The sequence below is a fragment of the Hemiscyllium ocellatum genome, chromosome 30, assembly GCF_020745735.1.
Source record: "Hemiscyllium ocellatum isolate sHemOce1 chromosome 30, sHemOce1.pat.X.cur, whole genome shotgun sequence".
Classification (NCBI taxonomy): Eukaryota; Metazoa; Chordata; class Chondrichthyes; order Orectolobiformes; family Hemiscylliidae; genus Hemiscyllium; species Hemiscyllium ocellatum.
This window is the reverse complement of record NC_083430.1, coordinates 35,490,781-35,513,934: the sequence shown is the minus strand read 5'-3', so window position 1 is coordinate 35,513,934 and position 23,154 is coordinate 35,490,781. Positions and strand designations below refer to the sequence as shown.

The 23,154-nt window shown below is 40.7% G+C and overlaps 1 protein-coding gene across 1 annotated transcript; it reads left to right on the top strand.

Moving 5' to 3' along the window:
- The first annotated feature begins 887 nt into the window (after positions 1–887).
- LOC132830083 (uncharacterized) lies at positions 888–21,118 on the top strand. Its single transcript, XM_060847558.1, has 5 exons — positions 888–1,053; positions 6,501–6,839; positions 8,745–9,089; positions 13,963–14,073; positions 20,696–21,118. The coding sequence occupies exons 1-4, from the start codon at positions 984–986 to the stop codon at positions 14,070–14,072; spliced, it is 864 nt and encodes a 287-aa protein (XP_060703541.1). The 5' UTR covers positions 888–983; the 3' UTR covers position 14,073; positions 20,696–21,118.
- The last annotated feature ends 2,036 nt before the right edge of the window (positions 21,119–23,154 follow it).

The window sequence follows — 23,154 nt, the reverse complement described above, 5'->3', positions numbered from 1 at the left end:
GGGTGAGTGTGGACTTGTTAGACTGAAAAGCTGTTTCCACACTGTAGGAATTATAATTCTAATTTGAACTAAGCACTTACATAATAAAAACCTTTCAAATTTAAATCTGATGGTTTTTGACAACTGAGGATCAATCCGATTGGAAAAACATTGATAGGTAATCAAGGGTGTAAAGTGGGGGGCATTTGGAAAATCAGAAGAGAACAAACTACCAAGTTAACAAACAACAGCTCAAAAGAAGGAATTATTGGCTCTCACAGAATTCTCAGAGCCTCAGAGTAAGCATAATCTAAATAAAGGTATCGCAGCACTTTAAGCTAATATTTCTGGTAAAAGACATACCTGAATGAAGAATTTAACTGAGAAGGCGTTCCTGATAGAAGATCAACAGAGAAGACACAGAACTTTCCAGAAGATGTAGCCTTGCTGTAAATTAGAGACACAATTCTATTTTTTTTATTTTGGTTTATGTAGGTGGGATTTGTATTTATTAGAATAGCATACCATTAGAATCTTGTTTTATTCAGAAGTAGTTAGTAGTTACAGGGGAATTGTTCAGTTTGTTAATAGTTCAGTCAGTTTGTTTATTATTAGAGTTAGATAAATAAATTGTTACTTGTTGATAATAGAGTGAGTGTCAGGGGTTTATTTCATTTGATCACTCCTTTCTAACAGCTTGAGGATGAGAGGCAGCTTATACCACGTTTCACACTTCTTTTAACACATTATAGATTGAGGCAAGCTTCTCCGGGTGTTTCGGTTTTAATTATCAGTGAGGGTCAACCTCAGCTTTACAATATAAGGAACCAAAATGAACAAAAGGAGATGTGATCTTTCCACAGTATGACTAAATCAGGTTGCCAACAAAGTGAAGATGGGAAGTAGAATATAAAACACTTCACATTATTCCCATTTAGATTGTCAGACACTTCGAATATACATTATTTACTTCAAACCCAGGGATTCAGAAATTGTCACAAGATATGATCCCTGTCAAGCAGCTGAGAGTTGCCATTGGCTTGTTCCTCCTCCTGGTTTTGATACAATTACAAGGTAAGACATACAGAAACTAATGGAAGTATTTAATAGTCATTAGAGGGTGAAGGTTTGGTGAAAGTATTGAATCTAGTTCAAGGAAATGGTGTTTATGGATTTTATAATCCTCTGTGCTTTCTAATGATTCGTTCTCCAGATGAGGATATTGCGAGTAATAAATCATTTCCCTGTAAATTAGTTGGCCTTCACTTTTAGTGAAGGATTTCTGCGTCTTTCACCCAATCATAATGATTGAATTGAGATACAAATGCAGATTGGGATGTTTTGAACAGCTTGGAGGATAATGATATTCCACCCACTGCCCTTATCCTTCCAGGTGGTAGAAATCATGGATTTTAGAGGTGCTCTTGAACAGGACTTGGAAAATTGCTGCAGTGAGTCCTCTAGGACATGTATGGCTGTTGTATTGTGCTGGTGATGGAAAAAATTGGTGTTTATGGAGGTGGGTAGGGTGCTGATTAAATGGGATGCTTTGCTCTGGATGTGTTAAGCTCTTTGAGTATTGTCATAACTACATCCATTGAATTCCAGAGATTCCTGGATTTTTCCTTGTTGGTGGTAGAGAGGTATGGGGAGTCACAAGCTAATTTACCCATCATTGAATATCCAACCTCGGCTTCTACACTTCCAGTTGTTTTTTTTTGTGAGAATTGCGTAATTTCCATGCTACAGATTAGTATTTAGATAACAGCTTTTGCAGAACAAGAAATATCAGGGCATTCGAAGTGAGCAGGAGTAATTGTAAAAGATGGAGGATACAACTAAAGATTATCATTAAACAGGCCAATCTTAAGAATGCTTAAAGACAGGGTGAGTAACTGTGGGTCAGTTCAGGGAGAGAGATGCAGCCAGAAAGACCCAGGTGATTGAAAATCCGACAAGACTTGGAAGGTGCCTAGGAAGCTAACAAAATGATGCAAGGTATTATTTTGATTTCAGCACAGTAACTTAAAATATCCTTGTCATGTGCTGGTTCTTGACTCACCACCCAAGCTTAAAGATAACACATTATGTTTCAGAATGAATTTTATGAAGTAAACCTTTACAGGCAAAAGAGAAACCTACCCATTCCAAAGGGCAATTGCAAGCTCATAGACCCAGTTGATGATCAAGGAGGTTAGATCACTGACCAAATAGCTCATCTTGAATGGTGGTGTGCTGTCAGCTTGATGGGATAATTTATTACTTGAAGATAAAGACAGAGATGTTTATGTGGAAGCCAGTGCAGGTGAATAGAGTCATAAAGGTGTATAGCACGGAAACAGACCCAACTCATCCATGCTGACCAGATATCTTAAATTTATCTAGTCCCATTTGCCAGAATTTGGCCCATATCCCTTTAAAACTTTCCTATTCATATAACCATCCAGATCCCTTTTAAATGTTGAATTTGTACCTTCCTCCATCACTTCCACTGGCAGCTCATTCGTATTAAGATAAAACATTTTCCATCCAAAACTTAGTGTTCTCCGTGATGAGTTGGGAAATCCTTAGCTTTGAAGGCTGTCTGTGATGATCAAACTAAATGATGTTGAAAGCGACAGCATGACCTGTTTGCATTAATTGCTCGTCATTTAACGCCAACTGTCGAACAGTTGTACCAGACCAATTGTTCAATTTAGTAAAGTTTATTGTTTAAAGCCACTTGAGCCCAAGTCACATTGAAATCATTTTTGAAAGAATAACAAATTGTGACAGTAAATATGGAAAGAAACATACAAAGGGAAAACTGGAGAAACTCAACAGGTCTGGTAGCATCTGTGGAACAGAGTGAATGCTTCAGAGTCCAAAATGACCCTTCTTCAGAATGTTCTGAAAATGTGTCTCTGTGTTTCTCTATTGTCTGCGTTTGCTTCAGCATCTGCAATGTCTTACTTTTCAAATAAATGATTTGCTTTCACATATATCTGCAGGAAGGCAGAAGAAATGTAAAGGGGATTAAAAACAATGATGTTTCTTTACTGACATTGTTTAAAAAAAAGTGGCTTGTGTTAATTGTCACCAGTTCACACGACAGCTTTGTTGGCCATTATTTTCTGTTCCTATTTCTGATCCTGGACCACAGGATGAGGGAGGGTCAGGCAGACCTGAAACAGGAACAGGGATATTCTGTGGTTTCTGTAGATGGAAGCTCATTACATATATTTAATATTCCCTTTTTTCAAGCAATCAATACAGTTATAAAGATAGAAACAAATTACTGCAGAGGCTGGAATCTGTACTGAAAACAAAAAATGCTGTAAATCACAGCAGGTCAGGCAGCGTCCATGGAGAGACAGCAAGCTAATGTTTTGAGTCTAGATGACTCTTCATCAGAGCAGACACAATTTCAAAGAGGAGCATGGGAATTATTCTGGAAGTCCTGGTCAATATACATCCTTCAATAATTATTTGGTTATTATCACAATCCTGTTTGTGGAATCCTGTTCTGTGCAAATCGATATATTACAATAGCGACTACACTTCTAGTGCTTCAAGGTTTGTGAAACAGTTTGAAAATGTAAAAAAAAAGTTGAGAAATGTAAATTTTGCATTATTTAATAATGAAAAGGTGTGAAAACCACAGAGAAGTGAAGGAGAAAGGGAACTGAAGAGGATGAGTCACCTTCCACTCTATATGTTCACCCTGTTTGTTTAACACTTGTTCGTTTTTACCTTGATTCACTAATATGTAAACATCTGAATTCTTTGTTTCTTTTCTTTCTCCTTATCTTGCCTTCAATCCTCTTTCAATGACTGTGCTCCCACAACAGTCTTACAATTCAATCATATTCTCTTTATAGCTCATTACTACCATTGTGGAAAAAGACACTTTACTCAAAAGAGGCTCGGCCCTTGCTTATTCCTGAGTAATTCAACAGTGCTGCTCTCTGTTCTCCCTCAACCTTCACTATTCAAGAAAGTTTCCATATCAAAGTTCTATCATTGCCTCAGAAGTATTATAAGCAGTATTTAGTGAAGTAACAGGCCATTTACCCCCAACTACCAAATTCTTTTTCTTTATTCATTCACCGATGAGGGTATCACTGGCTAGGCAGCATTTATTGCCCATCCCTAATTGCCGAGAGGGCAGTTAAGAGTCAATCACATTTCTATGGATCTGGAGGCACGTAGGCCAGACCAGGTAAGGATGGCCAATTTCCTTCCCTAAAAGACAATAATGACATTGTTTTTCCGACAATCAACAATGGATTCATGGTCACCATTACATTTTTAAAAATTGAATTCAAAATTGAACCCAGATCTCCAGAACATTATCTGGGTGCCTGGGCAAACAGATCCTTGCCTCTCCCCCTAATTATACTTATCTCCATCAGCTGTTCTCAGTCTTCTTTCTCCAGGATGTGCAGGTGCCGGCGTTGGACTGGAGTGGACAAGGTCAGAAGTCAGGCAACTCCTGGTTGTGGCCCAACAGGTTTATTTGAAAGCACAAACTTTTGGAGCGCTGTTCCTTCATCAGGGAACATCAGGTTGTGATTTCAAAAAGATCTGTTGGACTGTATCTGGTGTCAACTGACTTCTGACCTTTTTTCTCCAAGGCAAAGCCAGCCTTCCACTATTAAAGTCACTCCTTCTGTTAGTTGCAGAGTAGCAACAGCATTCTCACATAATAATCTCTCTCCCTGCACTTTCAGATTTATTTGGTCTTCTCCAGTTCCTGGTCTATATGCTGGCCCTCAGCAATATTATTTGTAAGCCAAGGTTCAGTTTTCACACATAGTTCATAACTTCACTCAACGTAAGAACTGGTTGCGAGCTTGTGCAACATCACATCCTAAATGAGCCATAACAACTTACTATCGAAAGGTCAATTCTATATTTTCGAGCTTCGGGATTTCCATAGTAGTCGTCAATTCCATCTTATGATCAGGTAGAATCCAATGGTGTATAACCTTGATTTGACTTTCAGCCAAGCTTCAAACCACTTCAATTATCTCTCCAACATCATCTGCCTTTGCCCTTCTAATTTCTATATGTTTGTCACCTCCACACCTGAATTTTTCAAACTCTTCTCATTTGCCTTTGAAGGTCCGTCCTACCAATATTCCAATTCAGGCCACACCTCCATCTTATCCCATACTAAGTCCTGCTCTCCCAGTGTCTTCATCAATATCCATTGTCAGTTCTTTCTCCAAAGTGTATTGACTGCAAAATTCTCTTTCTCAATCATATTTCCCTTCAGGGTAATGCTCTAACTTATCACTGAAACCTCCTGCGACTGTAGGCACCAACTCACACCTTGTACTGTTTGCACCTCTCATTTATTGTGTGTTAACAATCCACGGTAAAACCATCAGAATGGGGGTTACCTCTGTGGCTATATCCTCGTGATGGTCAGTCTTGATGACCTTCTCAACTTACGGCAATGCTCCTCTATTTTTCACTAAAGAAGTGCATCAGTGCAACAAGTTTAGATCTTTCAGGAAGAATCTCTTCTCTCATATATTCCTTCACATTTCACTCAACGGTCCCCATACTTGGGAAACAACCACAATAACAACAGCTTGTATTCATGTGGAGCCTTTAGTGTGGCAAGCCATTCTACTGTAGTTCACAGGAATGTTATCAAAGAAAATTTGACACAGAGCCATGGAAGGAAATAATGGCTAGGTTGGAGATGGACATAAGGCTTTAAGGAGTGTCTAAGTGGAGGAAAGGGAGCTTGAAAAAAGAACCAAAAGCTTCAGTGAGGGAGGGGATTGGGGCCTGGACAGTTAAAAGGGATGGTCACCAATGCATGATTACGAACAGGATTTTCGGATTCAGACTATATATATGTAGTATATGAATGTATGTATATATATATATATATATATATATATATATAGTGAATGAATGAATATATATATACATATTATATATAAGTATTTAGAATATATATAAAATATGTATATTTATACTTGTTACCAGTCAGCAGCTATTCTCTCTTTATCCCATGGTAACAGCCTTTGACTATAAGGGTTGTCAATTATCTTGACCAATTTTGAGTGGCTAATATTTTATGTTGTTTGTGAGTCACATCTAAATTTTAATACAGAGACAAAAGTCCATAGTCATAGAGTGGTGGAGTCATACAGTACAGAAACAGACCTTTTGGTCGAACCAGTCCATGCCGAACACAATCCCAAACTAAGCTAGTCCCACCTGCCTGCTCCTTGCCCATATCCCTCCAAACCTTTCCTATGCACATATCTATTCAAATGTCTTTTAAATATTGTAATTGTTAGCATCTGTCACTTCCTCAGGAAGTTCATTTCACACACAAATCACTATCCGTGTAAAATATTTGCCTTATGTCTTTTTAAAATCTCTCTCCTCTCAGCTTTAAAATGGATTAACAATAACAGAACTGTGTTTTATTAAGAAAAGATTGTTAGTGCCTTTCGCTTGATTACAATTTTGAAATTATACAAATATATGATCTTGTTTGTTCTCTCTTTCAGAAAACACTACATCCACCTGTTCAGTGAAAGTAGGATACCCCAGAGCTAAGTTCAACTGTAGTGTTGGAGACAGTCTAACACTGAATTGTACAGTTCTGTTCTGCCCTCAAGATCGTCTTGTGACTTACTGGTGTAAGGTACTTATGAACACCTGTCAGCGACTGAATAGTTCAAAGAATCAGCAGCTCGATTCACATTCTTCTGAAAACACAGAAAGACTGTTACTTGTGGTTTTCACAGTCCCTTCTGTTACCTTGGCCGACAGTGGCATATATTCCTGTCATGCTCAACAAAATGGTGTGGAATCACAGGGACACTCTATTATTGTGAACGTATTTGGTAAGGATTGCTTTCTGTATAGATATACCCGTTTAGTTCTGTGATATGGCAGTTAGCACAGTAATCTCATTTCAGGAAACCAGTACCAGCATAAAATGTTTTCAGGTCAGGTACAAAATAAAGCTCCTTTACATACTACAATTAAGCACTCTGACACCACATAGTGGTAATTCATTCATGGTGTACATGTAAGCAGCAGGTCAATGCAAGACTATTAGATCAGTGTGAAACCAAAGGATATTACAAGACCAATGGGTTAAAGGGTGTCACCAGTGGATCATTCACATCACACAAATGAAATACTTACATTTAGTTTGATCAGATTTTAAGTAAAACGTTGCCTAATTTCTAACATGTTTACTTCATTATGGGATGTGGATGTTGCCGTCAAGACTGGAATTAATTATCCATTCCAAGTGATCCAGATGCAACTTCAGAGGGCAGTGAAAAATCCATACATTCTGCTCAGGGTAGAATTTCTAGTTGGGATTAAATGGAGTTATAGAGTCATACAGATGTACAGATGAAACAGACCCTTTAGTCCAATTCGTCCATGCTGACCAGATATCCCAACCCAATCTAGTCCCATCTGCCAATGCCCAGCTCATATCCCTCCACACCCTTCCTATTCATATACCCATCCAGATGCCTTTTAAATATTGCAATTGTGCCGGCCTCCACCACTTTCTCTGGCAGCTCATTCCACATACACATCACTATCTGCATGAAAAAGTTGCCCCTTAGGTTCCTTTTATATCTTTCCCATCTCACCTGAAACCTATGAACTCTAGTTCTGGACTTTGCCCACCCCAGGGAAAAGATATGGCTATTTACCCTATCCACAACCTTCATTATTTTATAAACCTCTATAAGATCACTCCTCAACCTTTGACACTAGGGAAAACAGTCCCAGCCTATTCAACCTCTCCCTGTAGCTCAATTCTTCCAGCCCTGGCAACATCCTTGTAAATCTTTTCTGGACATTTTATCACAAGAACAACCCCTGCCCAACAGGTCCATTCTTGTGCCTTTCTGCTCCACGTGGTAGGTAAAAGACTTATTATCCAATTGAATGATGCTTGGTCGTCAGCCAAGTAACCTTTTCCCCCTGATGTTAGATATTTTTATATCAAAATATTTAAAGAGGATTCTAAAAAAAAATGATCCTTTTGAATATCTCAATGATTTTCTCCAGGTTTCCACATAGCAGTATCATGGAAACCTATCAGTTCCTGAAAACTCCAGGCCAATTTTGGAGCCTGAGCTATGGGACTTGGAGTCATATTTAAGCCAGATCAGATAAGACTATAAGATATAGGAGTGGAAGTAAGGCCATTCGGCCCATCGAGTCCACTCCGCCATTCAATCATGGCTGATGGGCATTTCAACTCCACTTACCTGCATTTTCCCCATACCCCTTAATTCCTTGTGACATCAAGATAAGGAGGTGATTTTTCCTGTCCTCAAGGGTTTCACTAAAGCAGTTATGTTTTTATGATCAATATTAAGTTGTGTCTTTTACAGTTGTTTTACTTACAGAATCTTTTTAAAACCAGAATATAAATTCTCAAAAATCCAAAGAACTGTAGATGCTGGAAATCAGAAACAAAATCAGAAACTGCTGGAGAATTTCAGTAATATCTGTGGAGAGAAAGTAAACTTAATGTTTTGGGTCCAGTGACCATTCTTTAGATTCTCCACAGATGCTGCCCAGGCCGGCTGAGGTTTTCCAGCATTTTCTAATATTTGTATAATTTCTCAAACTGCCATTGTGGGATTTGAACTTGATTTTCCTGAACTGGCTTTATAGATTATGAGTCTATAATGTAAAATTACAACTCAGGCAAGTAGTGAAATTATAGAAATATATATATAACAGAATGTCCTGATTGTTCTCTCTTTCAGAAAATACAAAAGCTGCCTGCTCTCTCTCGATACTGCACCAGAGGGCAGTTTTTAATTACAGTGTTGGAGATAGTCTAACCCTGAATTGTACAGTTCAGTTCTGTGTTAATGAAGTACAACTGCCTGAGGCTCACTGGTGTAAGATGCATGGAAATCTTTGTCAGCCAGTGACTGGAAGGACTCATTATCCAAACATAAGCTATTCTCTTCAGGACAAGGAAATGAAGATGTCAGTGATACACACTGTTACTCATGTTGAGCTGAGTACGAGCGGCTTTTACCAGTGTCAAGCAACGCAAGGAGCTGTAACCACAGTGGGCCAGCTGGTTCATGTAAATGTGACAGGTAAACATAGATTTTCTTTGTTTCACTTTACTGAGGTTACTTACATCATGATAGCATGGTCAAGCAGCCAACCGTTCCTCAAGTGACGTTGTGCTGTAAACCTTGACTTGCACAGTGGGTTGACTTGCTATCTACAGCAGTGAAGACCATTATCTGTCTCATTGCAAACAAGGCCAAAGAATCCTCAATCATCCAACCATAGAATATATTGGAAAAACTTGGAGAAATGACTGATAATCAGAGAACGCCTTTTTATAATTTTTTGTTGCGTTGAACCTAATCTAGTCTACAATTTGATTTCTTTGAGTACGTTCAAATTGCGAAGGAGTTAGATTAAGTAGACATAGAATTATGCACAGAATTTTCCATTGTAGAGGACATAATTTAAAGGGACATGAGGGCAACTTTTTTACATTCAGGGTCATTTATATGTGAAATGAATTGCCATAAGAAGTGGCTGATGCAAGTACAGTTACAACGTTTAAAAGATATTTGGACAGGTAAATGATTAGGAAAGGTTTAGAAGGCTATGGGTCAAATGCAGCAAATGGGACTAGTTTTGTTTGGGAAATCTGGTCAGCATTGGTTAAGATGGAGTGAAGGGTCTGTTTCCCTGTTGTACGACTCTGACTAATCACAAGAAATGTGACAAAGCATGAAAGAATAAAAATGATCAGATGTTTTGGAAAAACTCATAAATTTTCCCCTTAAGCCTTGAGTGGTGACTTCAGAATCACGCCATTGAGTGGGAACTACCTTATTTCCATGGATTTGAGTTTCATTAAAAACCCGACTCACTCAATTTACATTGCACTTTGAATGCTCCTCTCCACCAAGAGATGAGATGTACAAACACATGACAGATAAAACAAAACTGGGCGGCACAGTGGCAGCTGGGCAACACAGTGGCACAGTGGTTAGCACTCCTGCCTCACAGCGCCAGAGACCCGGGTTCAATTCCCGCCTCAGGCAATTTCTGAGTGGAGTTTGCACATTCTCCCCGTGTCTGCGTGGGTTTCCTCCGGTTGCTCCGGTTTCCTCCCACAGTCCAGAAATGTGCAGGTTAGTGTTAGTTGTAGGAGAATGGATCTGGATGGATTGCTCTTCGCAGGGTCGGTGTGGACTTGTTGGGCCGAAGGGCCTGTTTCCACACTGTAAGTAATCTAATCTAATCAAAACTGCAACTCACTAACCGTTTGACCTGGCCATCGGGCAACTGCTTCCTCGGCAGAGTGTTCTTGCAGAGTGTTCTTCCACCTCCATTCCTTCAATCTCATCACAGCACATTGGCGAACAACAGTCCTCACTTGAACATCAACCCTGGTCTTGGACTAACTAAATATCACCTCAGGCTTTCAACTAATTTAGACCAGATAGACACCCATCAACTGCATGCTTCTGCTTGGTCACTTTATGCACAGGGGCAGCCTCAGATCTTATGCATCAAAACAGGATGCTTTAGTGCTAACCTGGATCTTATCACTCTTAACTTGTTTTCATCATGCTCGTTTACTTTAGCATTTACCTGGAGCCCATCAGTCTCTGATTGGATAACATCGCTTGCTTAACACTCAGGTTCTTGTGAGTTCAGCTACACGCTGCCACTCTCTGCTACTTCACTCTGAATTTATCACAGAGGGAGAGGCAGACAGTGGGAGCACTGAACAGTCAGTCAGACAATGGGCAGACATGGCACGGGATGGCACCAGGCGTCATCAATACCGGAGCTGCCATACGCACTAGAAACTTACACTGCAAAGCCACTGCATGTTCTTCAAGTAAATAAAAATGTGTGAAAGAAATACAGTGCTCAAGACATCGCGGTTATGAGATTAGAAGTGAAAAATGGAAGATTGCATGACCAAATACATCCTAGGCAATGTTTTGTTTTGGAGGACTGTGCACGGTTGCATCTTCCAGGACTGAAGGTTAATGCTGCGAATTGTATTGGCACGCCATTTGCTAAGCAAGGACCCTTGGAGTGTGTGCATGGCAGAGGGAACCTGAATCCTGGGACATGACAGACTGGGCACCACATTTTAACTGCACATGGGAAAATTCAGTCCATCGTTTCAAGCTGTTGGTGCAGTCAAACATAAAACAGTCACTAAGAACTTATGTGTAATTTCTTTACCCATAGTGTTTAAAACAAAGGAACAGTTCCCAAAAAGACATGTTGAGATGAGTAGCATAGACACAGTTAGGGGAAAACTACATAAGCATACAAGATAGGAAGAGTAGAAGTGTACAATGGTACAGTCAGATGAAATTGAGCCAAAGGACACCCACGTAGTTCACAAATGCCAGAATAGGTCAGTTTGCTTGATCAGCCTGGTTCTGTGGTGTAGACCTGATATTCCAGAAACATTGTCAGATTTATCCCCGATGCCAGGTGATGACAGTGGACTTCTGCAAACTGCAAAAGACCTGTGTTGATGACAGATCAACAATAGCAATAGAGATCCACTAACAATGAAAAAGCAATGTTTTATGGCATTATATCATTAGGAAGTCCAATAATATTTGAATGCTGGTTGAACACTATGAGATTGGCTCAGTTGATAAAATTCTTGCCTCCAAGGAACAGGTGATGGTCCAAGCCAAACTAAAGCACTTTTAATTCATGCACAGGATGTAATAGCTTTGTTGGAGGCACAGATGAATCATTAAACTGACAGTTATAATTCCAATTGATGTTATTACTGTTCAGCTCAAATCTCAGAATGAAACCTGGCTTGTTAGACCCTAACTTTGTTTTGTTTCAAACTATGGAGGTTAGGTACAGACACATTTATAAGAGGCTGAGAGTGTGCGTTTAACACAGGAATAAAATTATTCTTAAACAAGAAATAATAAAATTATGTGTTACACTAGACAGAATGGAAGTCTGGAAAGATTTAATTATAGACATTAGAAAAAAGTTGATCTTCACACTACATTCATCTCAACAATATGCTTTATTATGATCGATTGACCCCAGCTCAAGTTAATACGAAGTAAGTCCGATCTTGACAGGAATCTGGTTGGATAGATCATAACTTATTTTTATTTTTGTGGCTGAAATGATCTTTTACTAAACATAAGCACTCAATTATGCAGTCTTTAGTTTAACAATAAAAATGTTTATAAACAACAGAACTGAAGATAAACAAAGAAAAGAAACCCTGTTCCTGTATTACACAGATTGAAAGGATTTTAAACAGATGATAAAAGTCGAGCACTGTTTACAGATTGAACAGAAACTCGGCTTTGTACCAGAATCAATACATCCTGTATAGCTTCCAAACATTGTTACAACTCTAAGAACATCTAACGCTGTACTTCTAGCAAGACCCAGTCCAGCTCATTCCCCACAGAGGGAGTGACTTTTTCTTTTTAATACTTTGATGGGCTTAAAATACTTAAAATTTCTACTCATCTGCTGGAACTCCAGATAACTTTTCTTAATTATTAGTATTATGCTCCTGACTTAACTTCTATTGCTATACTGTTCCTGAAGCAGCTTCAATTGTTTTGCTAGTTTGTTTTTAAAAACTTTTTAAAAACTGACTGCATTCCAACATCTCAATCTGGGATCAATCATAACTTCTCAATCTATGATAATCTCATTATGTTAAACTTCCTTTCTTAGGAACACTGCTCGCATCTTACTTCACTAAAAGACTTCTGAACACCTGATGTGTTTCTCTCCCTAGGAACTCTGGGTAACTTCCTCCCTCTTGGAATCATGGGTATTGTAGTTTCAGATACTAATAATTGATTCCAAATGCACAAGCTGTAATTCAGAAATAAAAACAGAAATTGTTGGAACAGCTCAGCAGGCCTGGCAGCATCTGTAGAAAGAGTTAATAGTTCAGGTCCGGTTCTGAAGAAGATTCACTGGATCCAAAACTTTAACTCTGATTTCTCTGCACAGATGCTGCCAAACCTGCTGAGCTTTTCCAACAATTTTTTTTAAAATTCCAAATACCCAGACAAACCTATATGCTTAACTTAAATTCCAAGGAGCCAAACTTGCAGTAACTGTTATTAGGATATGTATACACATAAATGTCACAGTTTCATCAAACCTTACAATACTCAAACTTCAGTGAGAACTATCTTCATAATAAAGCTCCCTGCTCACACTCCAAATGGGACAGTTGCAACCAATTTTCTCATGATGATTTTCTATGTAGTAGATGCTTTAGATGCCTTTTGCTTTTATCGGATGTCTCCCTGAGACACCTGAAACAAACTGCAAACTAAACTTGGTATTACTTTAAACTTTAGAACAAATACCAAGTTCCTAGATTCAGCGATCCAGCTGCCTTGCCTCAAACCTCTGGCACTCCCACATCTTGAATTGTTTCATTTCTATGCATGTCTAGACTCCAGCCACTCAGTGAAAGTAGGGTTTTATTTGTTCTCAAATACACTGAATTATTTACCCCAATAGTTTAAAACCTCAGTGAAATGCATGTAAACAGAATAAATCTCCAGATTCTCTGATATCATTCATAGTGCAAAGATAAAGTGAACCTAAACCATGTCACCCTGACTTAATGAATAAAATATAAAATGTAAATTCAACTTAAAGTTACACATTAGCTCTTAACACAACACTCCAATTTGTCTGTTGTGAATGTAACAGCCCTTGGGTTACCATTTGACAAAAAATGCATATGTTGCCTAGTATTCTAGCCCCCTCCTACTCCTTATGTCACCACCAATAAACTAAAAGAATGGAAGATGTACTTCATTTAGTATTGATGGTATATTGCTGTGTACGTACTGATGATTGTGGTTGCCTGTACAAGGACAATGACTGGCCTTCATTGTGTTAAAAATTTAATATTTTCTACAATTTAACTTGTTTTTGTGTATCTTCCAGAAAGTTCACCAACACATTCCGTGTGGAGGTGGTACAACATCGGCAGATGGGTCGCATTTGGTTTGATGGCCATGATGCCTCTCTCATTGTGTATCCTGGGGAGTGGCTAAGGTAGTGACCAAGATAAGATTTTGACACTTCCATTAGTTAATGAAGATATTAATTTATAACAGGATTCTGGGGCCCTCAGAACTGCACGTGTACAAAGCCAGAAGCCTGATGGTCACAAGGTGTTGGTCCTTGGGTCTCACCTACCTATTTGAGGTTTGCTGTAGGCAACGCCTGTGCCTCTAGAAACAGAACACACTAAAAGTAAAAAAACAATTTGGGCCCTTTTCAACTCTCATCATTAGCAGTAGCTATTCTGAAGAAGGGTCACTAAACTGGAAACATTGATTCTGTTTTCTCTCCACAGATGCTGCCAGCACTGTTTGAGTTTCTCCAGCCATTTCTGTTCTTGTTTCGGTATTAGATAAACTAGAGAAGCTGGGATTGTTCTTATAGCAGAGTACGCTATGAGGAGTCTTTTTTATGCTTTGTGGGACATGGGCATCACTGGCTGGCCAGCATTTATTGCCCATCCCTAGTTGCCCTTGAGAAGGTGAGGGTGAGTTGCCTTCTTGAACCGCTGCAGTCCACCTGCTGTCGGTTGACCCACAATGCGCTGAGGGAAGGAATTCCAGGACTCTGACCCATTAACAGTGGAAGAATGGCAATATATTTCCAAGTCAGGATGGCATTTGTCTAGTGTGTGTTACTTGTCACTTGTCAACCTAAGTCTGGATATTGTCCAGAACTTGGCTCGGAGGGGAACTTGCCAGAGCTGGTGTTCCCATGTATCTGCTTCTTCTGTTGTCCTTCTGGATGAAAATGGTTATGGGTTTGGAAGGTGCAGTCTGAGGACCTTTGGCAAATTTCTGCAGTGCATCGTAGATAGTACTACAGAGCACTGGTAGTGAAGGGAGTAGATGCTTGTTGATATAGTGCCAATCAAGTAGGCTGCTTTGTCCTGGATTATATCAGGTTTCTTGAGTGTTGCTGGAGCTGTATCTATCCAGGCAAGTGTGGAGTGTTCCACACACTCCTGAGTTGTGCCTTGTAGAAGGAATCATAGCACCAGGGACCCAGGCTTGTTTCTGCCCTCAGGCACCTGACTGTGTGGAGTTTGCACATTCTCCCTGTGCTGCATGGGTTTCCTCCAGCTGCTCTGGTTTCCTCCCACAATCCATAGATGTGCAGGGTAGATGGATTAGCCAGGCTAAATTGTTTATAATATCCAGGGATGTGCAGGCTAGACGGATTAGCCAGGTTAAATTGTTTATAATATTCAGGGATGTGCAGGGTAGCCTGATTAGCCAGGCTAAATTGTTTATAATATTCAGGGATGTGCAGGGTAGACAGATTAGCCAGGCTAAATTGTTTATAATATTCAGGGATGTGCAGGGTAGGTGGATTAGCCAGGCTAAATTGTTTATAATATTCAGGGATGTGCAGGGTAGGTGGATTAGCCAGGCTAAATTGTTTATAATATTCAGGGATGTGCAGGGTAGACACATTAGCCATGAAAAATGTGGGTTACAGGGACAGGACGGGGGTGTGGGTCTGGGTGGGATGCTCTTCAGATGGTCAGCATGGACTCGATTGTCTGCTTCCATGCTGTAGTGATTCAATGATTTGGGGAGTCAGGAGATGAGCTACTCACTGCAGCATTTCTAGCCTCTGACCTGCTCTTGTAGCCACTGTTATGAGTCCAGTTGACTTTCTGGTCAATGGTAACCCCCAGGATGTTGATATTGGGGGAATTGGGTGATGGTAACACCATTGATTGTCAAGGAGAGGTGGTTAGATTGTCTCTTATTGGTGATAGGCAGAGCCTGGCATTTGTCTAGTGTGTGTTACTTGTCACTTGTCAACCTAAGTCTGGATATTGTCCAGAACTTGGCTCGGAGGGGAACTTGCCAGAGCTGGTGTTCCCATGTATCTGCTTCTTCTGTTGTCCTTCTGGATGAAAATGGTTATGGGTTTGGAAGGTGCAGTCTGAGGACCTTTGGCAAATTTCTGCAGTGCATCGTAGATAGTACTACAGAGCACTGGTAGTGAAGGGAGTAGATGCTTGTTGATATAGTGCCAATCAAGTAGGCTGCTTTGTCCTGGATTATATCAGGTTTCTTGAGTGTTGCTGGAGCTGTATCTATCCAGGCAAGTGTGGAGTGTTCCACACACTCCTGAGTTGTGCCTTGTAGAAGGAATCATAGCACCAGGGACCCAGGCTTGTTTCTGCCCTCAGGCACCTGACTGTGTGGAGTTTGCACATTCTCCCTGTGCTGCATGGGTTTCCTCCAGCTGCTCTGGTTTCCTCCCACAATCCATAGATGTGCAGGGTAGATGGATTAGCCAGGCTAAATTGTTTATAATATCCAGGGATGTGCAGGCTAGACGGATTAGCCAGGTTAAATTGTTTATAATATTCAGGGATGTGCAGGGTAGCCTGATTAGCCAGGCTAAATTGTTTATAATATTCAGGGATGTGCAGGGTAGACAGATTAGCCAGGCTAAATTGTTTATAATATTCAGGGATGTGCAGGGTAGGTGGATTAGCCAGGCTAAATTGTTTATAATATTCAGGGATGTGCAGGGTAGACACATTAGCCATGAAAAATGTGGGTTACAGGGACAGGACGGGGGTGTGGGTCTGGGTGGGATGCTCTTCAGATGGTCAGCATGGACTCGATTGTCTGCTTCCATGCTGTAGTGATTCAATGATTTGGGGAGTCAGGAGATGAGCTACTCACTGCAGCATTTCTAGCCTCTGACCTGCTCTTGTAGCCACTGTTATGAGTCCAGTTGACTTTCTGGTCAATGGTAACCCCCAGGATGTTGATATTGGGGGAATTGGGTGATGGTAACACCATTGATTGTCAAGGAGAGGTGGTTAGATTGTCTCTTATTGGTGATAGGCAGAGCCTGGCATTTGTCTAGTGTGTGTTACTTGTCACTTGTCAACCTAAGTCTGGATATTGTCCAGAACTTGGTGCATTTGAACATGGACTGCCTCAGTATCTGAGGAGTTATGAATGGTGCTGGACATTGTGTAATCATTAACCAACATCCTCACTTCTGAAGTTATGATGGAGGGAAAGTCATTGATGAAGCAGCTGAGGATGGTTGAGTCAGGACACTATCACAAGGAACTCTTGCAGAGATGTCCTGAAGCTGAGATGACTGACCTCCAACAACCACGACCATCTTCCTATGTACCAGATATGACTCCAACCAGCGACAGTTTATCCCTTGATACCCATTGATTCCAGTTTTGCTAAGACCATTCATGGTACACTCGGTCGAATGTCAAGGGTGGTCACTCACACTTAACTTCTGAAACTCAACTCTTTTATCCATGTTTGAACTAACACTATAATGAGATCGGGAGCTGAGTGGCCCTGGCGGAATCCAAACTGGGTGTAACTGCACAGGTTATTGCTGAGCAGATGCTGTTTGATCAGTGTTGATGACCCCTTCCATCAGTTTACTGATGATGGAGAGTAGACTGATGGGACAGTAATTGGCTGGGTTGGATTTATCCTATTTTTTGCATAATAGACATATCTGGACAATTTCCCACATTGTCAGGTAGATACCAGTGTTGTAACTGTACTGGAACAGCTTGGCTAGGGGAATAGGAAATTCTGGAGCATAAGTCCTCAGTACTACTGCCAGAATGTTGTCCAGGCCCATAGCCTTTGTGGTATCCGGTGCTTCCATTCGTTTCTTGAAATCACATGGAGTGAACTGAACTGAAGACTGGTGTCTGATACTGGGGATCACTGGAGCAGACTCAGATATGCATCCATCTGGCACTTTTGGCTGAAAATTTGAACATAACAAGAGAACAAAGACTTCAAATAGTTGGCAAAGGGATCAGAGATGAGCTGAGGATATTTTAGAACAAATTACACAATAACTTTCAAAGGATTGGTTAAATATTTGAAGGGAGAAAATTTGTAGGGCTATGGGAATAGAGCAGGAAATTGGGCCTAATTGGACAGCACAGGACCAATGGGCCAAATGGCCTCTTCCTATTTTTCTATGATGTATTAACCAACAGCAGGATCTCCAAAAGCACTGAGCTTGTGTTTGCCCTGGTGGGGATTATCTCCTTATAATTCTCACCTCCACCTGCAGGGGTTGTGTAATGTTATAACATCTCAAAAGCTGGCCTGTATAAGACGGTTATGTTGTAAACTGTCTCCTTCAATTCAAGGTAAAATGGGATTTTTAGGAGAGGGGTAAAAAATGCCTACAGATAAGTCCATGTGACCTGGTTATCGTTGAAACAGAGCCCCAGATGAAAATATATTGAAGGTTTTAATATCAGAGCACAAAGGAAAAGGCAGCTGTCTTGTGCAGACTCACCCCCTTTGACAAAAGTAGGGTCTGGTGGCATTCAACCAGGTGGGACAGTTACTGATAGGAAATCTAGATTAGAGTGGAGCTGGAAAAGCACAGCAGGTCATACAGTATCCGAGGAACAGGAAAACCGACATTTCGGGCAAAAGCCCTTCATCAGGACGTCGATTTTCCTGCTCCTTGGATACTGGCTGACCTGCTGTGCTTTTCCAACACCAACTCTAATCTAGACTGATTTCCAGCATCTGCAGTCCTCATTTTTGCCTAGTTACTGATAGGTACCCCACCCCACCATTTTCCCATCTGGGCCCTGATTAAGTCCATGGTCGGGAGACCTGCAGCTGTCTTTATGCACCTCTGTCAAATGAGGTCCTTAACTTGCCAATTAATGTCTATGTAATTCTGTCATCTTGATGTTTCTGGCATTCACCTTTTTAGGCAGTTGTGGGGTTTTGGAGGGGGGAGGGGGCGGAATGAACTCATCATGCAGGAAGCATGAGAAGCAAACCCTGGTACGTCTGCTCATGGGCTCTCAGTGGGATCCCTTACTCAAAGGCACTCAATCTGATTGAGGGAATTGACCTGAGGAAGAGATGAGGGTTGAAAAGTGTGGGGCTGGAAAAGCACAGCAGGTCAGGCAGACATTCCTGATAAAGGGCTAATGCCCAAAATGTTGTCTGTTCTGCTCCTTCGATGCTGCCTGACCCACTTTTCAACCGTCATCTCTTCCTCAGGTGAGTTCCCTCAATCAGACTGAGTACCCTTGAGTAAGGGGTCCCACTGGGAGCCCATGAGCAGACATACCAGGGTTTGCTTTTCATGCTTCCTGCATGATGAGTTCATTCCCCCCCAAAGCCCCAACAACTGGCTGCTATTGGTGAATGCCAGCAACATCAAAATGAGGTCATTACATAGACATTAATTGGCAAGTTTTCCAATGCCACACGTTTTGACTCTGACTCTACAGCATCTGCAGTCCTCACTTTCTCTCTGAGGGAGAGGTGGACCTGCTGAAATCAACCTTGCCCCAACCTTTTCTGCCAACCTTCCTCATCCTTCCTACCTTGCAACTGCAGTCTTTCCAACATGACTTGGTTTTAGATAGGTCCTTCTTTGATCTGAGGCCTCGAATGAGTGTAAAACCAACAGCAGCCATTGCCTTCCTGGTGGCGCTACTGACTACAGAAAAGGTTCCCGTCTCTGATTGGCTGAGAGTTTTGAGCAGGCAGGACTTTCGGATAAGGCCCAGTACTGGCCAGGTTTGCTGCTGAGTTGTGCACAATGTGTAAGCTTTACAGAACTAAAGCAACACAAGGCTCTCAGTGACCCAATATCCCAAGCTCAGAGTCAGTCAGACAGAGATTTGGTGAGGCAAAAGTGAGGACTGCAGATGCTGGAAATCAGAGTCTAGATTAGAGTGGTGCTGGGAAAGCACAGCAGGTCAGGTAGCATCCAAGGAGCAGGAAAATTGATGCTTCGGGCAAAAGTCCTTCATTCCTGAAAAGTCAATTTTCCTGCTCCCGATGCTGCCTGATTTGCTGTGCTTTTCCATCACCACTCTAACCTAGACAGAGATTTGGTGAAGACTACCAAAAACAGCTGCTGCTATGATAAGTAAAGGAGAAGGGCTGTTATTGCGTTAACCACCAAGCAGAGTACTTGCCAGAATAAATTCCCAGTTCAAGATGCAAGGCTAGTGGAGATTTAAAGATCAAGTAGTCAGCAGGCTGTGCCTTGTTACTGGAAATCCATTTGATTACGCACAAGAATCTGTTTGGGGGGGGGGGGTTAGAAATGCCATAATCTACCAATGTACCTCCTAGTTTGCCATAGTCACATGACATCTACCTTGAGGATGTCACTGCAAATATCCATCTTGAAGCCAGTTCAATCAAAACGCATTCAATCAAGATTGCTGTACTCTGTGGTTGTAACAATTGGAAGGTTCCCTGTGGTGGGACAGAGAGAGGCATTCTTGCTTGCTGAAACCAGGGGAATCTGGGCACTTTATACATAAGGCAACATCTTTGCTGAGATTGCAGTGTAATATGTAAATGAGACATGGGTTTTCAATTGTTAGGAAGATAACGGGAGTTCGTTTTCTGTCATTTGATGTCTTAATTGCCTACTAAGTAATGTTTAGTCGATATTGATTTATTTTGTTTGTTATAGTTAAAGTCTTAAACTGTGAAATCTTGTCATGAAATCCTTTGCATTACTCATGGGCAAGTTCAGTTTTTTTTTCAAATTAACTGATCTGTATGGAGATCATGGCAATAACGATATAAACTTTGTGGCTGTGGGATAACAAATATTTTGTTTGCAGGACCAATGTTCAGCTGATATCACCACTGATCCTTGCTGTTCTCTACAATTCATCAACCATTGGTAGCTCCAAAAGGAACAACATCTGGCCACGACATATCCCACAAGCAAAATCACACTGAAGCAGCACTCTTCAGACAGCCCAGCATTCAATATGACCTTATTAATTAAAATTCACAGAAAGATTTCACGCTAGCAAGAACACAGGCTATAGCAATTATGCAGAATCTTATCTTCTTGTTGAGAAAACAGATTATGGACTGGATTTTACGTGCCCCTGTTAATACATCTAAAGGCAATCATGCTGATGGTGGTGCTGGTACTGCTGGTGGTGGGGATGTCATAAAATTCCGCTTGATGTTTGTCTCTTTTTGTTTCATAATGAATTCCAGAAATAAATGTTCTGAGAAAGTGTTGTAATTTCTTTCAGGAATGAATATTTCACTTTTAAATAGCAGAGATGATCAGCAATTAAATGATCTAAATTTTAGACTTCACTACCGTTAGAACACAGGTTATTTATAACTAACTGTTCTATCTACTCCTCAAATTCAACCAAGTTTCCAACATATTGAGGTTGAAGATTTTATGAAACGTGTTGTATATGCAATGGTATTTAGCCATACATGTCAAACAAAGAATTTGCATCATATCTGGGAGTCTCAGAAACCCTACTTTAATCAGGTTAACCAAACTCTTTGAAACTCAAATTGTCATTAGCAATTGTGACTTTTATACCTTTCTTACACGTGAATGATGTGATCTGCTATCTATATCTTGATAATACACAGCCACATAAAAACATCTCCAAGTAAGGAAATCAATCAGCACCCATTGCTTATCCATTCTCAATAACCTGCTGCTTTCCTCACCAATGAGATCTTTATAACTTCAAGCTAAAAAGAATCAGGAGAGTTTACATTGTGTACTTTTCCCACATTTTCTAAATCTATTTGATCATGTGTCAGTCAACACTAATATGATTTAAACTCAAAAGTGGAACATGAAATCATGACACAGATACTCTGTCCTAACAGCCAGAGGTCATCTCTACCATAATTCACACAGGTTAACATAAGTAAACTTGCAAACCTTATTAGTTCTAGCATCCTTAACTTGGCTAAAATAAGACCATACCGCTTTCTTTTCTCAATTGTGATTGCCACCTGAGTTCTCATGCAGTCAAAGCCAACAACCTCTCTCACTCTTGCCTTCCTCTCTTTCTTTTAAAAATCACACAACACCAGGTTATAGTCCAACAGGTTTAATTGGAAGCACACTAGCTTTCGGAGGGACGCTCCTTCATCAGGTGGTATTGGAGGGCTCAATCCTAACACACAGACTTTATAGCAAAAATTTACGCTGTGATATAACTGAAATTATACATTGAAAAATTGATTGCCTGTTAAGTCTTTCATCTGTTCGAATACCATGATAGTTTCACTTCTTTCATGTGTGAATCACAAAACCTTTTTTTAAAAAGTTGCTATAAATTCTGTGTTAGGATTGAGCGCTCCACTATCGCCTGATGAAGGAGCGTCGCTCCGAAAGCTAGTGTGCTTCCAATTAAACCTGCTGGACTATAACCTGGTGTTGTGTGATTTTTAACATTGTACACCCCAGTCTAAAACCGGCTTCTCCAAATCTCTTTCTTTTGTCCTTCTCTTTCACTCATTCCACATCGTTCCCTCCATCTCTCTCTCTCCATCCTTCCTGCTCCTTCCCTTCACCTCTCCTCAGTCCAACTCCACGTCTTCTTCCTATTCTCACTTTCTAATTAAATGGGTGACTGTAAAGGTCAATCCAAGTTCATTGGTCACTTTTTCAAATTTGCATAGATCTGATACTATTTTAAGATTCACAATTTAAATATCACAATCTTCTCATTAACAAAGGCTAAAAGCCAACATTCTTACAATTATATTAGCACTCTAAGTTGGTCTGATTGACTCTTTCTGAACACAAGAACAGAGGATATAACCTTAAGGTATTGGGCTCTGTGGTGCAGTGTCCCAAACTCTTGGCCAGGAGCCTGAGTTGAAGTCCCAAAATCAACTTTGAACAGGTTGATTTTTAAAAACGTTTCTTCTTCCAGAAGGTGCACAAAGAGAGCTCTGTGCTCAGCAGCCTGAAGGAAGAAGACGGCTCGACAACGTCATCTCAGGCTGACGTCATGAGGATCAGTAAATCCTTCTATGCCAGTCTGTATGACGCGAAGCCGACCGACAGCGCGGCCTCCCAGTTGTTCCTGTCGTCTATCACGGAGGTCTTAGATGACAGAACACGCGAGAGGCTGGACCAGCCGCTATCTCTGGATGAGCTGACCAAGGGCCCTTGAGTCCTTCGAAAAGAATAAAACTCCCGGAAGCGATGGCTTACCGGTCGAGCTCTATTCCGCTCTGTGGGACTTGATTGGCCAGGACCTGCTGGAGGTGTATGTCAGTATGCTTCGGGCAGGTA